This window comes from Terrapene carolina, unplaced genomic scaffold, assembly GCF_002925995.2.
Source record: "Terrapene carolina triunguis isolate 2854851 unplaced genomic scaffold, T_m_triunguis-2.0 Scaffold22, whole genome shotgun sequence".
NCBI classification, from domain to species: Eukaryota; Metazoa; Chordata; order Testudines; family Emydidae; genus Terrapene; species Terrapene triunguis.
In genome coordinates this window covers 12,637,227-12,650,584 of record NW_020664373.1, presented here as the reverse complement: position 1 = coordinate 12,650,584, position 13,358 = coordinate 12,637,227, and the positions used below count along the sequence as shown (strand labels likewise).

General features: G+C 39.7%; 1 protein-coding gene across 1 annotated transcript in view; it reads left to right on the top strand.

Annotated features, from left to right (window-relative positions):
- Nucleotides 1-13,358, top strand: part of LOC112108241 (mitogen-activated protein kinase kinase kinase 15) — a 140,645-nt gene that overhangs the window by 99,978 nt on the left and 27,309 nt on the right. The window contains exons 14-17 of the mRNA XM_026648303.2: nucleotides 1,346-1,479; nucleotides 2,471-2,598; nucleotides 7,784-7,914; nucleotides 8,197-8,302. Of these exons, the coding sequence (XP_026504088.1) occupies nucleotides 1,346-1,479; nucleotides 2,471-2,598; nucleotides 7,784-7,914; nucleotides 8,197-8,302 (499 nt within the window). The remainder of the gene's footprint in view (nucleotides 1-1,345; nucleotides 1,480-2,470; nucleotides 2,599-7,783; nucleotides 7,915-8,196; nucleotides 8,303-13,358) is intronic.

Sequence of the window (13,358 nt, the reverse complement as noted above, 5' to 3'; positions counted from 1 at the left end):
GTTCAGATCCACTGAGTAGGATATGGTGTTAGGGTTAAACAACAACAGAATTCCTTAGCATGTTCTGTACAGTGATACAAAGATGGTGATCATTTTGTAAATGAACAGAGAGAATTTTGAAGGCATATTGAAACAGCAGCAACTTAACTCAGGACATGCTCGAAGAAGACAGATCTCGAGGTTGCATTCAGTTTCACTGCATGACATGGACATATTTGACATAGCAGAAAAAATGGTATCATGAGAGAAGTGTCTAATAATTACAGCAGTAAAAAAAAATTAAAAATGATGTTTCCTAGGTAGGGGATTCATATAGACACAGCATGTGAAGCCTGAAGTCTCACAGATTGGGCATAAACAGCCATTTGGATTTGGGAAGGAACAAGGGGAAATCTACATATTCCAGTCGTTCATCTTGGAAATTATAAAGCTACACACCTCTTTTAAAAAAAAAATCTGTTTTCTGTTTGTGTAAAAGCTTTCAAAATGTCGTACACTAATTCCTCACTCTCAAATTTGTATATGAATCAAGACTGCACTGTTTAACCCATCTCTCATAATAGAGGTTCATTTAGTGCCTGTGAATTTGCTTCATGCATCAGTAGGCCTTTTATCTGCAGAGATATTTGCAACACGAGTTCTCTACAATGAGGTCACAGTAGTGGACCAGATCCTCAGATGGTGTAAACCAGTGTAGCACCATTGAAGTCAGTCACCTGCACCAATTTATACTAGCTGAGGATATGACACAGAATGTTCCAACAGAAATGTATACAACTACTTAGTTTTGTATTTTTAATTTCCTTTTAGAAGATCAGCATATTTTTAGGGCTGTCAATTAATCTCAGTTAACTCAAGCGATTAACTCAAAACAAATTAACTTGATTAAAAAAATGAATTGCAATTAATTGCATTTTTAATCGCACTGTTAAAAAACAATAATGGAATACCAATTAAAATTTATTATAGATATTTTTAGATGTTTTCTACATTTTCAAATATACTGATTTCAATTACAACACAGAATACAAAGTGTACAGTGCTCACTTTATATTGTTTTTGATTATAAATATTTGCACTGTTTGGGCCCAATCCTGCATTCCATATTCAGGCAAAATTCCCTTTGAGTAAATCTATTTAGCAATTATGTATCTGGACTCCTGTTAGGGAAGGCCACATTTTATAAAGCAAAAAGTAAATAATTAATGACCAGTGAGTTTTTAAAAATTATGTATGTATAGAACAATATATATTTCATCATTCTTACTAAAACTTATTTGCAATCTGAAAGGTGGCTGCAGTTGTAACTATTTGTGTACCATTACGTATACCTTTCTGCTTTCAGTATGAATATGACTATGATGAGAATGGCGATAGAGTGATATTAGGGAAAGGTACTTATGGAATAGTTTATGCTGGAAGAGATCTTAGCAATCAAGTCCGAATAGCCATCAAGGAAATTCCTGAGAGAGACAGCAGGTGAGTCTTAGGCCTTGTCTACACTACAGGGAAAAGTCTATCTAAGCTATGCAATTTGAGTTACGTGAATAGTGTAACTCAAGTCAACGTAGCTTAGATCTACTTACCGCGGGGTCCACACTACGCGATGTCGATGGGAGACGCTCTCCCGTCAACTCCCCTTACTCTTCTTGATCCGGTGGAGTATAGGAATCAACAGGAGAGTGATCTGCAGTCGATTTAGCAGGTCTTCACTAGACCCCCTAAATTGATCACCGATGCATCGATCGCTGCATGTCGATCCCCCGGTAAGTGTAGACAAGCCCTCAGTGTAGTAATAAACCTGCATCACCAATGAAAAATGCAGTTTGTTGCTAAGACTTTTTTCCTTCTAAAATGTATTTATGTATAATGGTTTGTAGTATAATATTCCAATACATGATAATTGAATTAATCTATATAAAATATGGCTTTAATCATTCTGTTTAGGGGCAACTTTAATGTCTTCCTCTTTTCCCAGTACTACCAAACCACCAAAAATATATACTAATTTGATGAAGTCCTTTGTGGGGATCAGGATTTTTTAATTGTTTGAATAAAGAGTCCGACATTATTTCCTGGAATATTTTAGATAAGAAACCGCTTGTTTTCCATGTAGCAATCCAATCATATTTTTATCCTTTTTTGAGAAAGGGTTTTAAACCATTTGAATATGTCAAACATAGAGCTGGAAAATGCTAGAAAGAGATGCATGTAATCTCCCTCCCTCCCGCAGTGCACCTCTATCTTTGTGGGAAGCTTTTCTTGTACTCCATTGCTTTGTGTTTTCTGAAAAGCCAGCCAGTCATGCTGCATTTTGAGTTTAGTGACTAGAAGGTTTTTGGGGACTTGGATGAAACCACTAAACTCATTTTATTTGTAAACCAGGATTTAAAACTAGGTCTCCAAAGATGTTAGTCAAGTATATTTGCATGCATCTTCCACTGGTCCTCAATTTACTACTTCTTGATAGGTATTCTCAGCCATTGCATGAAGAGATAGCGCTGCATAAATATCTAAAGCATCGGAACATTGTCCAGTACCTTGGTTCTGTCTCTGAAGATGGATACATTAAAATCTTTATGGAGCAGGTGCCAGGAGGTTTGTATCATTCTGGACTGGGATTTTCAAAGGCACCTAAGGGTATTGGGAATCCAACTCCTGGGAACAGTCAATAGGAGTGGGGCACTTAAATGCTTTGGGAACTTCACTAAATCCCAGAACTGATGCGTTGCTACCCTGTAGGTGTCCTTCCTGTTGAGAAGTTAATTGCTAGTGGCATTTTTTCTGTTTATAAGCAGATTCTCTGTAAGTGAACAATAGATATGAAGTGGTACAGTTCTTGAAATCCTGTGAAATCCCTTTCTATAATAATTACACACACACAAACTATGTTAAAAGAATATTAGTAAGGTTACAAAGTAGAGCACTCAGAAATTAAGAAATGCCAGAAGTAAGGTTGTTTCCCCTTTGGCCCAAGCAGTTAGCCAGTATTCGGGGCGTTGCTGTTAGGAGGAGGACTTGATGATACAAGTCAGTTATTTCTTTAGTGCAATTCTAATGTACACAAATTCCAGTTTCCCTGAACAAAGTAGAGACAAATAACAGGAGGCAGTTTCCTTACTCATAATTTCCAAGTCCAACCCCTCCACTTGATTCTGTGCCTCAGCGAGCTTTGTCTCTCTGCCACATCTCAGGATCTTGCTCATGACTCTTCTCTCTGTCTTCTGGGTTTCTCCCTTTGGCTTTCTGCCTCTCATGCACACACTGCTCATCAAACAATAATCTAGCTCCTGTGTGTGCAGCCAAGGAACCCCTCAGATCAGATGGCTTAGCTTCTGATCAGATTTTGGCATGAGGCCTTGGGTGGTGGCTTCTGTTGTTTCCAGCTATCTCATTACATAAAGAGGCTTAGTTGCTCCTTTCATTTAGACTGAAAAAAGAGTGCTCACTGCATCCAATGGTTTTAACTGTGTCTGGGGGTATTTTTTCTTCATAAGACCACTGCCTCACTCAGTGAACAGAATGGACATTGCTCACTTAATGAACTGCTGTTCAATATTTGTTATATCCTCACTGTTCAATGTGTGGTTCCAGGCCTAATTTACTGCACACAATTGCTCTGAAGACAGAATTATTAATTTAATCATGGGCTTTTCTATGGCACTCATCACTATAGTATCTGAGTGCATCACAAATGTTAATGAATTTGTTTTCACAATGCCTCAGTAAGATAAGGGAGTATTATTATACCCATTTTACAGATGGGAACTTAATGGCACAGAGAGATTAAGGTGAAAAATATAAACTAATGTTGGATGCCCAATTTGAGACAGCTGGGACCTGATTTTTCAGAATACTTAGCATTAGTTAGCACTTCATATGTTCAAAGCATGGCTCCTATTGACATCAGTTGCTACTATGAGTGCTTGGCATTTCTGTAAATCAGACCCTCAGTCATCAAGTAGGGCACCCAAAAATGAGGAAAACACAATTAATGACCACTCGTGAAAAGTTTGGGTTAAATGTCTTGCCTAGCACCGCGTAAAGAACTCTGTGGCACAGGCAGGGATAGAATCCAGTTCTCCAGAGCATCATTCAACTGCCTTAACCACAAGTCCATCCTTTCTCTTCCTGCAATCGCCTGCCTCATTTACGACACCCTTCCAAATTCTGCAACAAATGAGACGGGGGCCTGTAGACTACAGCTTCTTTCACTACACAACCCTGATTCATCCCCAGAGCAGGTCCAGCCTGTGCACTGAATGAGGCAGGGATCCTGGGGGGAAAATATTGTGTGATCAGGTAATTAAAGACTGTTTTATAATGCGCACACACACACAAGGGGACCACCTTAATTCTGGCATTTCCTAACTTTTGTGTGCTTAATAATAATAATGCTTTTTTCCCCCTGTGTGTATAATTGCCTAGGTTTTTAAAAATGGAAACTGAAAAAACAGAAGTTCCATCTGTGGCATCATATTGATACCCACATAGTTCATTAGCATGGCTCTAACTTTTAGAAGAGAGGCTGAGGGAACTGGTCTTATGTAGTCTGCAGAAGAGAAGAGTGAGGGGGAATTTGATAGTAGCTTTCAACTACCTGAAGGGGGGTTCCAAAGAAGATGAGCGAGGCTGTTCTCAGTGGTGGCAGATGACAGAACAAAGAGCAATGGTCTCAAGTTTCTGTGGGGGAGGTCTAGGTTGGATATTAGGAAAAATTACTTCACCAGGAGGGTGGTAAAGTACTGGAATGGGTTACCTAGGGAGGCAGTGAAATCTCCATCCTTAGAGATTTTTAAGGCCTGGCTTGACAAAGCCCTGGCTGGGATGATTTAGTTGGTTTTGGACTAGATGACCTCCTGAGGTCTCTTCCAACCCTAATCTTCTATGATTCTGTGATCCACCACACAGTCCTATCTGCCAATTGAGCTAAGATAGTAACTGATAGCAGTAGTAGGTTATCATGCCCTCTATAGACCAGCACTAGAGGGGAATGACACACACTTTGCTTGGACCCAGCATGGCCCACAGCAGCTCAGAGCTACAATTGCAGGGGAAGTCCTGTTCAATCCTGGGTGGGAACATGCCCAGTGCAAATGAAATGTTATGGGATTTTAACCACTAAATTCATCAAATTCTCTATTGAGCATGGATGAATTGCAGTTTTTGTTTTCCAAAGGCTGATAAAGGCTGGTGTCAAATTTGGATTAGATTTTTCAGACAGATGTCAAAAAGTACAGGCCTGACACAGGGGCCACCTCCTGCCAAATTTAAAATTCCTGTTCCAAATTGCCAGAAATTTTAACCATGGGTAAAACAAGATAATTTCCCTAAGCCCTGTTCTCTGAAATGGCTGAACTATTTACTGAAGCCTGAGGCAGACACCCAGCATGGTAAATTCATCCCAAATAGTTAAAATTTGGCAAAAGTTATAAGCAATTGAAAACAGGGTCTTCTAATGGGAAGGGGAGCAGTGGGGGCAAAATACCTAAATGATTCCAAGACTGAGTTTGATAAGTTTTTGGAGGGGTTGGTATGATGAGACTGCCTACAATGGCATGTAGCTGATCTGCGATTCTAGCAGCAAATATCTCTAATGGCTGGTGATGGGACATTAGATGGAGAGGGCTCTGCGTTACTTCAGAGAATTCTTTCCCAGGTGTCTGGCTGGTGGGTCTTAGGGTCTAACTTGCCGCCGTATTTGGGTGAGGAAGGAATTTTCCCCTGGGTCAGATTAGTAGAGACTCTGGAGTTTTTTTGCCTTCCTCTGCAGCATGGGATCACATGCAGATTTAAACAAATGTAAATGGTGGATTCTCTGTAACTTGAAGTTTTTAACCAGGATTTGAGGACTTCAGTAACTCAGCCAGAGGTTAGGCGTCTCTTACCTGAATGGTGGGTGAGGTTCTGTTGCCTGCAATGTGCAGGAGGTCAGACTTAGATGATCACGATGGTACCTTCTGACCTTACAGTCTATGAGTCTAAGTGACAGGTAACCTTTTTAATAGCTGGTGGGATTAGCCTCCCCACCCCATAATAATTCCCAGACAAAAGCTTTGTTTAAGTGGAGAGTATATATCAATAATTTGAGGGTAAAAATCCTTACTAGTAGTTCACCAAAGCTATTGAAGAGGCAGGAAAATCAAAGTTAAGGTTAAACCTCCAAGACTCGGACTCAAAAAAGGTAATTCAGAGTGCATTTTAAAAATACATTTGGGAGGCATGAGACGATAATCCTGAATCCATTTCACTCCCTTCTTTAGGCTCCCACTGCCTCCTGACTGTAATGTGCTTGCTCGCCAACACTGCAATACACATGCGCCAACTTTCTGATTTCCCCATGGGTGCTCCACCCCTGCTTTGCCCCAGGCCTCACCCCCACTCCAACCCTTCCCCTAAGGCTCCACCCTCTGTCCACCTCTACCCACCCCCGCTTCACCCCTTCCCATTCTGCCACCGAGTGTGCCCCACCCTCGCTCTGCCTCTTCCTGCCCCTGCACCCCCTTTTCCCCCCACAGAGCCTCCTGTCCGCCACTGAACAGCTGAGCCCACACTATTTTTTTTTGTGGGTGCTCCAGCCCCAGAGCATCCATGGAGTCGGTGCCTATGCTGCTATGCTAACATAATGGCACATGTTTGTGCTAAATTCATCCCAGCATCTCCAGTCACTGTCCTGCCCCTGGACAGTACCAGCTGCTGTTGCTTACCTGGTGCTTTATTCTGTCCACGCACTCCTCCTCCCATATATGTTGTAGTGCACTCTGAATAGCTGCTGGAGACAGGACGTGACTGCACTAACATTTACATTTCTTCACCACCAGCTAGCCTTAAAGGGACAGCTATTTAGAAAACCTGTGGTTCAATTCTGTCAGGAAACTTCCAACTCAGAAAGCTGTTGGCATGGATTGAAAACTCCCTCAACTAAGTTTGCTAGAACTTAAGTAGAGCCCATTGTAAATTCTGTGTCTGACTTGTCATAAGCAGAAACTGTTGCAGAAAATGCTGCTATGTGAGCAAAGAACTTGGTCTGTTTAAAAAGATTAAATCTGGTTCATTATCTCCACTAAGTAGGAGAAATAATAGCAACCCATCTTCCAATCTGAGTGTATGAGGCCTCCAGCCCCTGGTTTCTTTTTGGAACATTCTTTCCTCTACCTCCATCTATTCCCAGGGGTCAAGGCTATATTAACAAATCAAAGGGAGGTGGGTTTAGACTGCTTTGCTGTCAGAGTAGATCACCTTCTCTTAACTTACATAGTTTGTCATATTTCATGTGACATACTATGACATTACCCAAGTCCACGCTGTTTTTCATTAAGTGCCAGAGTGTGGCTGACCCTAACGTGCACACCTAAGGGTTTAAAGGGGAGTGAGACCAGTCCTACCCTGACGTACAGCTTCTCACATCATGGTTTAAGGCATGGGTTGTGCATTAGTTACTTCCTGCCCCTTTCAATCAAACAGGTGGTGGAGATGGGTAGGAAATGGGTAGACACTTCGCTCTGCCATTCCACTGATGTGCCAGCCAATGGAGCTGAGCTGGCATGAAGAGGGAAATAACCTGCATCCAGTCAAAGGCTGCAATAAATCACTTCTGCCCTGGAGGAAGTGGGTGACCAGCAAAGTCTTGGGCTTATCCTGGAGTGCTGTAGCTACACCCGACCACCATCCTCAGGACATTGACCTGAGGTCCAGCCTAGCTCTAAATTTATTATTACTGACCTCCAAAAGTTGACCTTGTGACTGTGCTATCCTGACATGTTTTCCTCTTTATCTAACCCAGGAAGCCTCTCTGCTCTTCTAAGATCAAAATGGGGCCCAATGAAAGAACCCACAATAAAATTTTACACCAAGCAGATTCTGGAAGGGCTTAAATATCTCCACGAGAACCTGATTGTACACAGAGATATAAAGGTGAATTTTCTCCAAGTGTTGTATTTTGTACAGTAGAGGGGTGTGTGTGTGGGGGGGGGGGGGGATTAATTTCAGTACCTCTTGCAAGATAGTTAATTTTGTTATAAACAGAAGTAGTACTTTTGGTAGGAAGGAGCTTTTAAAAAAACAACAAAACACCACACTGTCCCAGGCAGTTTCCTTTGTAAAAAGTGTTGTTATAATCTTTATCAATCTTGCTGTAATCTTGTTGTCAGCAAGTTGGAATCTGTTTATATCTATCTGTCTCTTTCTTGTCTCCAGGGAGATAATGTTCTGGTGAACACATATAGTGGGGTGGTAAAAATTTCTGATTTTGGGACTTCCAAGCGGCTCGCAGGTATCAATCCATGTACTGAGACATTTACAGGTAAGAGGAACCAAACAAATTTCTTAACAGTCTCTCCTTGGGTTGTGGTGGTTTGATGCTGTAGTTAGCATTCTTATTTAGGATTCAGTTTTGGATTCCTCACAGATCCAAAGCTCCTGTTAAAGCCACCAAGAGCTTTGGGTCTGCAAAGAAAGAAGGGACTTCTGCTTTGAAGAAAACACAGAAAGTAAATTGGTGTAGGTCACATGTAGGGATAGGCTTTTTTTCTTCTTTTTAAGGAGCCTATTTAAACTTTCTCATTTAAAATCTTAGACCAAAAATGTCTGTGAAAAGTTTTATTGCAAAACTTTAAACTCCTGTACCTCACAAAATACCACAAACTACACCATAAGAATCAGTGAGAACCTAATTTTGACTGACAAAGCTTTCAAAACTTATTTTTTTGTAGCTGGATCCTCTAAAGATGTTTTCCCGATAGTCAGTTAAGTGGGCTGTGTGTGTTTAAACAATAAAATAGTGTTGTGCCAATAACAAATAGTTAAAATGTGAACTAAAGTTGGGCCTACATAATTTTATGTATGTCATCCTTTGTAAGAAAACCAGCAGAATTAACCACTGCCAGAGTGAGATGACGGAAAAGCTATTTTATCACTGTGAATGAACACATCCTTTAGAAGCTGGAGGCCATTTTCTGTCTTCACCATATATGACCAATCACGATGTCTATGTAACTTTTTCCAAACTTAAAAAGATTGCTGCCATTTTGCAGGCCAGTAGATAATCTGTACTGTGATTTTTAGGAAACAGATGATAGTTCTAAGGATGAGAAAATATTATCCTTCCTGTTTTTTGCTGTTCAGACTGAGCAAAAAATTGAGTAATTACGTAAGCATATTTTCCTTTTCCTGTCTATAGCTTCTTTGTTACACAGCAAGTTTTCCTTCCCCCTTGACTTTGCAAGCGTTTACTTCCTTTCTTGTGTAAGGGTTCTTTTTGCTTTATGCAAATCAGAATCTGGATAAAACCAACCAGCCTTTTATTTTCAAACAATGTGAGCTCTTTTTTATTGACCATAACAAACAATGGGTCAGCCAGTTTGTCTGTGTTTTATGATTAACTTCTCAAACTAAAGTATTCAACATAAAGACTCATGTCTAATTTATTTCATATTAAAATACAGTTTAGGAAAGTATGCATTCATGAATTACCAAATGAATAAGAGGGATTTTTAACCCAAATTTACTAGTTTTAGTTAAATATTGAAAGAGAAATTAAATCTGTAGAAATAAAGACCAGTAGTATTTCATGTAAAAATTGAAAGACTTGGAAAAAAAAGTTGTAATCACTTTAGATATTACAACTGCATTCAGTATCTTTGGGGACCATATGGTATTAAGTTTATGAATGGTTTATGTATCACTTTGGGCCAGTGATTATATGAAACTCTGGGGAGGGGGAGAGTTACCACAGCTCCTCCAGGAACCAAAAACAGTGAGGGGGTGATTAAAGTAAATCACTTAGGTTGTAAACGCCTCCAGAGAGGTACCACCCCCCAGAAAAGCTTACATATACTGGTTCGAGATGAGTTTTCCAAATGCCAACAGACTAAGAAAGGGCTTTTGGTATAAAAAGGCTGAGTTGAGCCTTTTTTGATTCAGCAAATGGACAGGACCTTCTCCCCAACCCTTGTGGAAGGGTTGGAATGATTTTGGCTTACTAGGGCCCCATAAGACTGAGGATTGACCTCTGGTGAGTTTTAGCATGTGTATAGGAACTTCTATTGACTTTTATGTATTTTCTCTGTAATGCTTTTACCTTAAGGATAAATGTATTTTGCTTTGCGAAGGCTGGTTGATAACTTGTAGACACTGTTGTAGCCCCTGGAGGAAGGTTAATGACAGGTATTGGACCCCAGTCAGTGGGACTGCAAGCCTAAGCCCCTGGTCTGGAGGGACAGAGATGTGAGTCTCTGCCCCAGAGAGGTGACAGCTGGGAGCCTGAAACCTTTAAAAAAATGATAAATTTAACAGTCACCAGATAGTATTCACCCAAGATTTCTGAAGGAACTCAAATATGAAATTGCAAAACTAAAAACTGTGGAACGTAACCTATCACTTAAATCAGCTTCTCCAACAGATGACTGGAGGATAGCTAATGTGATGCCAATTTTTAAAAAAAGGATCCAGAGGCAATCCTGGCAATTACAAGTTGGTAGGTCTAACTTCAGTACCAGGAAATTTGCTTGAAACTACCATAAAGAACAGAATTATCAGAAACATAGATGAACATGATTTGTTGGGAAAGAGTCAACACAGCTTTTGTAAAGAAAAATTAAGCTTCATCAATATATTAGAATTCTTTATGGGGATCAACAAATATGAACAAGGGTGATCCAGTGGATATAGTGTACTTGGACTTGTAAATATGCATATGGCATTTTGCAAACAAATGGTGAATCAATCAACAAAGTATGGAGTGATATATTTTGAAAGTGTGATGAATGAGGAGAACCCAATGGCAGAATTAAGAACATGTAAGCTGAACATGAGCATGACAGATTGCATACCAGAGGAAGAGGTTGCAGAGGCACTTGGGAAAATGAAAAAGGAGAAAGCACCTGGGCCAGAAGAAGTAAGAAAGAAAAAAATGCCAGATGAAAAGCTTTGTGGTACCTATTTTGAAACATAAAGGAGATATTTAACACTGCGTACTAAGAAAGGAGTGACATTTACAGGTCAGCTGTCAAAACCTTTGGTTTGAAACTGGACTTTTCTTCCTTTTCTGCCTTAGCAGACAGCTCACCTAGGAGAAAGAACGCTCCAGTTTCAAACCAAAGGTCCTGGCCCAGCAAGACTGATTTTAAGGCAGTCTTTATTCACCTTGATGTCGTCATCATGGGGCCTAAGTGGCATTTTATGGAGGTAACTGACACTGTGCCACCAGCTACCCCTTCACATCCTGCTGAGAGATGTCACCAGTTGGACTGCTTACTGACTATTTGCAGCTGCCCTGCATATCTGCAGGATGTTCCCCTATCTGCCATCTGGGGGTGCATGTGGTGGGAGTTGGCCCTTCAAGTTTTATCAGATTCCTAAAAAGAAATATCCTTGAAAGTAAAGATGTTGGCTACATTATTTTTTTTAATGGCAACTTTTCCATATGCTTTTTATGGACAAGAGTCCAAGGAAGCAATTCACTTGCAGAAATATTATGAAATCTGTGTTGTATTGCAAACTGTGTAAAAATTATAAGCTGTCACTTTAAATCGTAAAGGCTTTCCTGATTCTGCTTGCAGGCTAGGATCGTGCAATCTGGGTCTTTCAGCAGTCAGTATGCAAAGAGCCAGCCTAGAGCCCGGTGCATTGTGCCCTTTTGGCTTAGGAAGCAGCCTGCTTTCTCTCTCTTCTTGGTTTTTGTATGTTAAGGTTCCGGATTTTTAAGTAAGAGTGTTACTTGCAATCTTCCAGAGAAAGTATATTCTGTTTTTCTCTAACTTCTCTGTTTGTAAGCTGTAAACCTAACAGAATCCTTCAAGCACCCAAGTGCATGTGTAGAGTTCTTCTACTGCGAATGGAGAGTTATTTATGTACTGACTGAAAATCCATTAAACATTATAGAGCAACTTTGCAGTATAAAAAAGGGTACAAAGTGCATTTGACTTGATGTCCTAGTAAAAGATCACAGTAACTGTTCCAAACTAACTTGCTGCATGTTTTACTACTTTCTTCTATGTTTATTTCAACAATATTACAATCTTTAGCCTCGGTCTTGTAATCAGATATGCACAAACAGATTGATAGCCATGGGACTCTGTACAGGCATGCAGATCTGTCCATGCAGATCAGATTGCAAGAGCCAAGCCTTGTTTTGTTAACAGGTAGAGTTGTAAACGCTTGTGTGTTTTAGCACTGCAATTCAGTATTCCAAGAATAACCATTTTTGTTGTGTTATTCTTGAATTGGTTGCTTGCCAATTTTGTTGTAACACAAGTCAGCTATAAAATGCAAAACCTTAGTGCTATCTAAAACCAAAAAACCCATATACAAACTGCATTTTATACTAAAACATTTTAGCTTTTGCAATCAGCATATAATTGAATTTGTTTCCTGAAGGTAAACCTTTTCATTTAAAAATGTTGTGACTTTTAAAAATTTTGATGTACATTTCCCAAGATTTTAGTTTTTCATCCTTTTCTTATGATGTTGTTACTTTCCTTTTGACCTCCCCCGCCACTAGCACAACTCTGATGTGTGGTGTTTAGGCATTTAATTCTAGCGGTATTATGAGACTATTATGTTTTAAATGATTTATGTTTTTTCCACCTATAAACAAGCTGATCTTTTGGTTAAGTATAACTTCCTGGAATATATAATTGTTACCAAAATCTCTGAGATGGGCAGCTATTTGAGTAGGGTAAGTAAGCTGCTAATGCCTGTTTGTTTGTTTTTTAATTATTGGTATTATATAATTTTGTAAACCTATTTCTTAACTAACTAATCCAAAATTAATTTATTAACATTCCAGGCAGAGCCTTTTCACTGTTGTCACTAGCGTCTCTTGTGCCCAGAGGAAATTATATAATGCGTGTTCCTTTTTCATTCGAGTTCATAGATCTCTTCATAATGTTTTGTACATGTAATATTTACAAATCTGTTAAGCCTGTTTCTTACTCAATAACTTTTGATGATTTAAAGTTACTAAGACCCTTCACTGAGTTATGCTTCCTCAATTTATTTCTGCTTGAGCAGCCAACTACACTTATGAAGTTAGTTACGAAGTTAGGGAAGTTTAGCTTTCAGACTTATTTTTCCTTGAAGCAATGAGAATGTGCCTATACTGTATTACAGACCTGGGAACTGAAAATGACACTCTTCCATAGTGGCAAAGAAAACATGCGACCTTAAAAAAAATCTTTCTTTGCATTAATTTATATCTGATAACAGAAGCATTCTTTAAAGTGTATGAAACTACGTCTTATCATCATCAGTAATTGTGGATTGTCAAACACATGTTGCAGCCCAGCCCCCCCCACCCCCCCATGGATGGAACTCAGTCCATTATGATTGGATCCAACTGCTGAATCTCACGTGCTTCC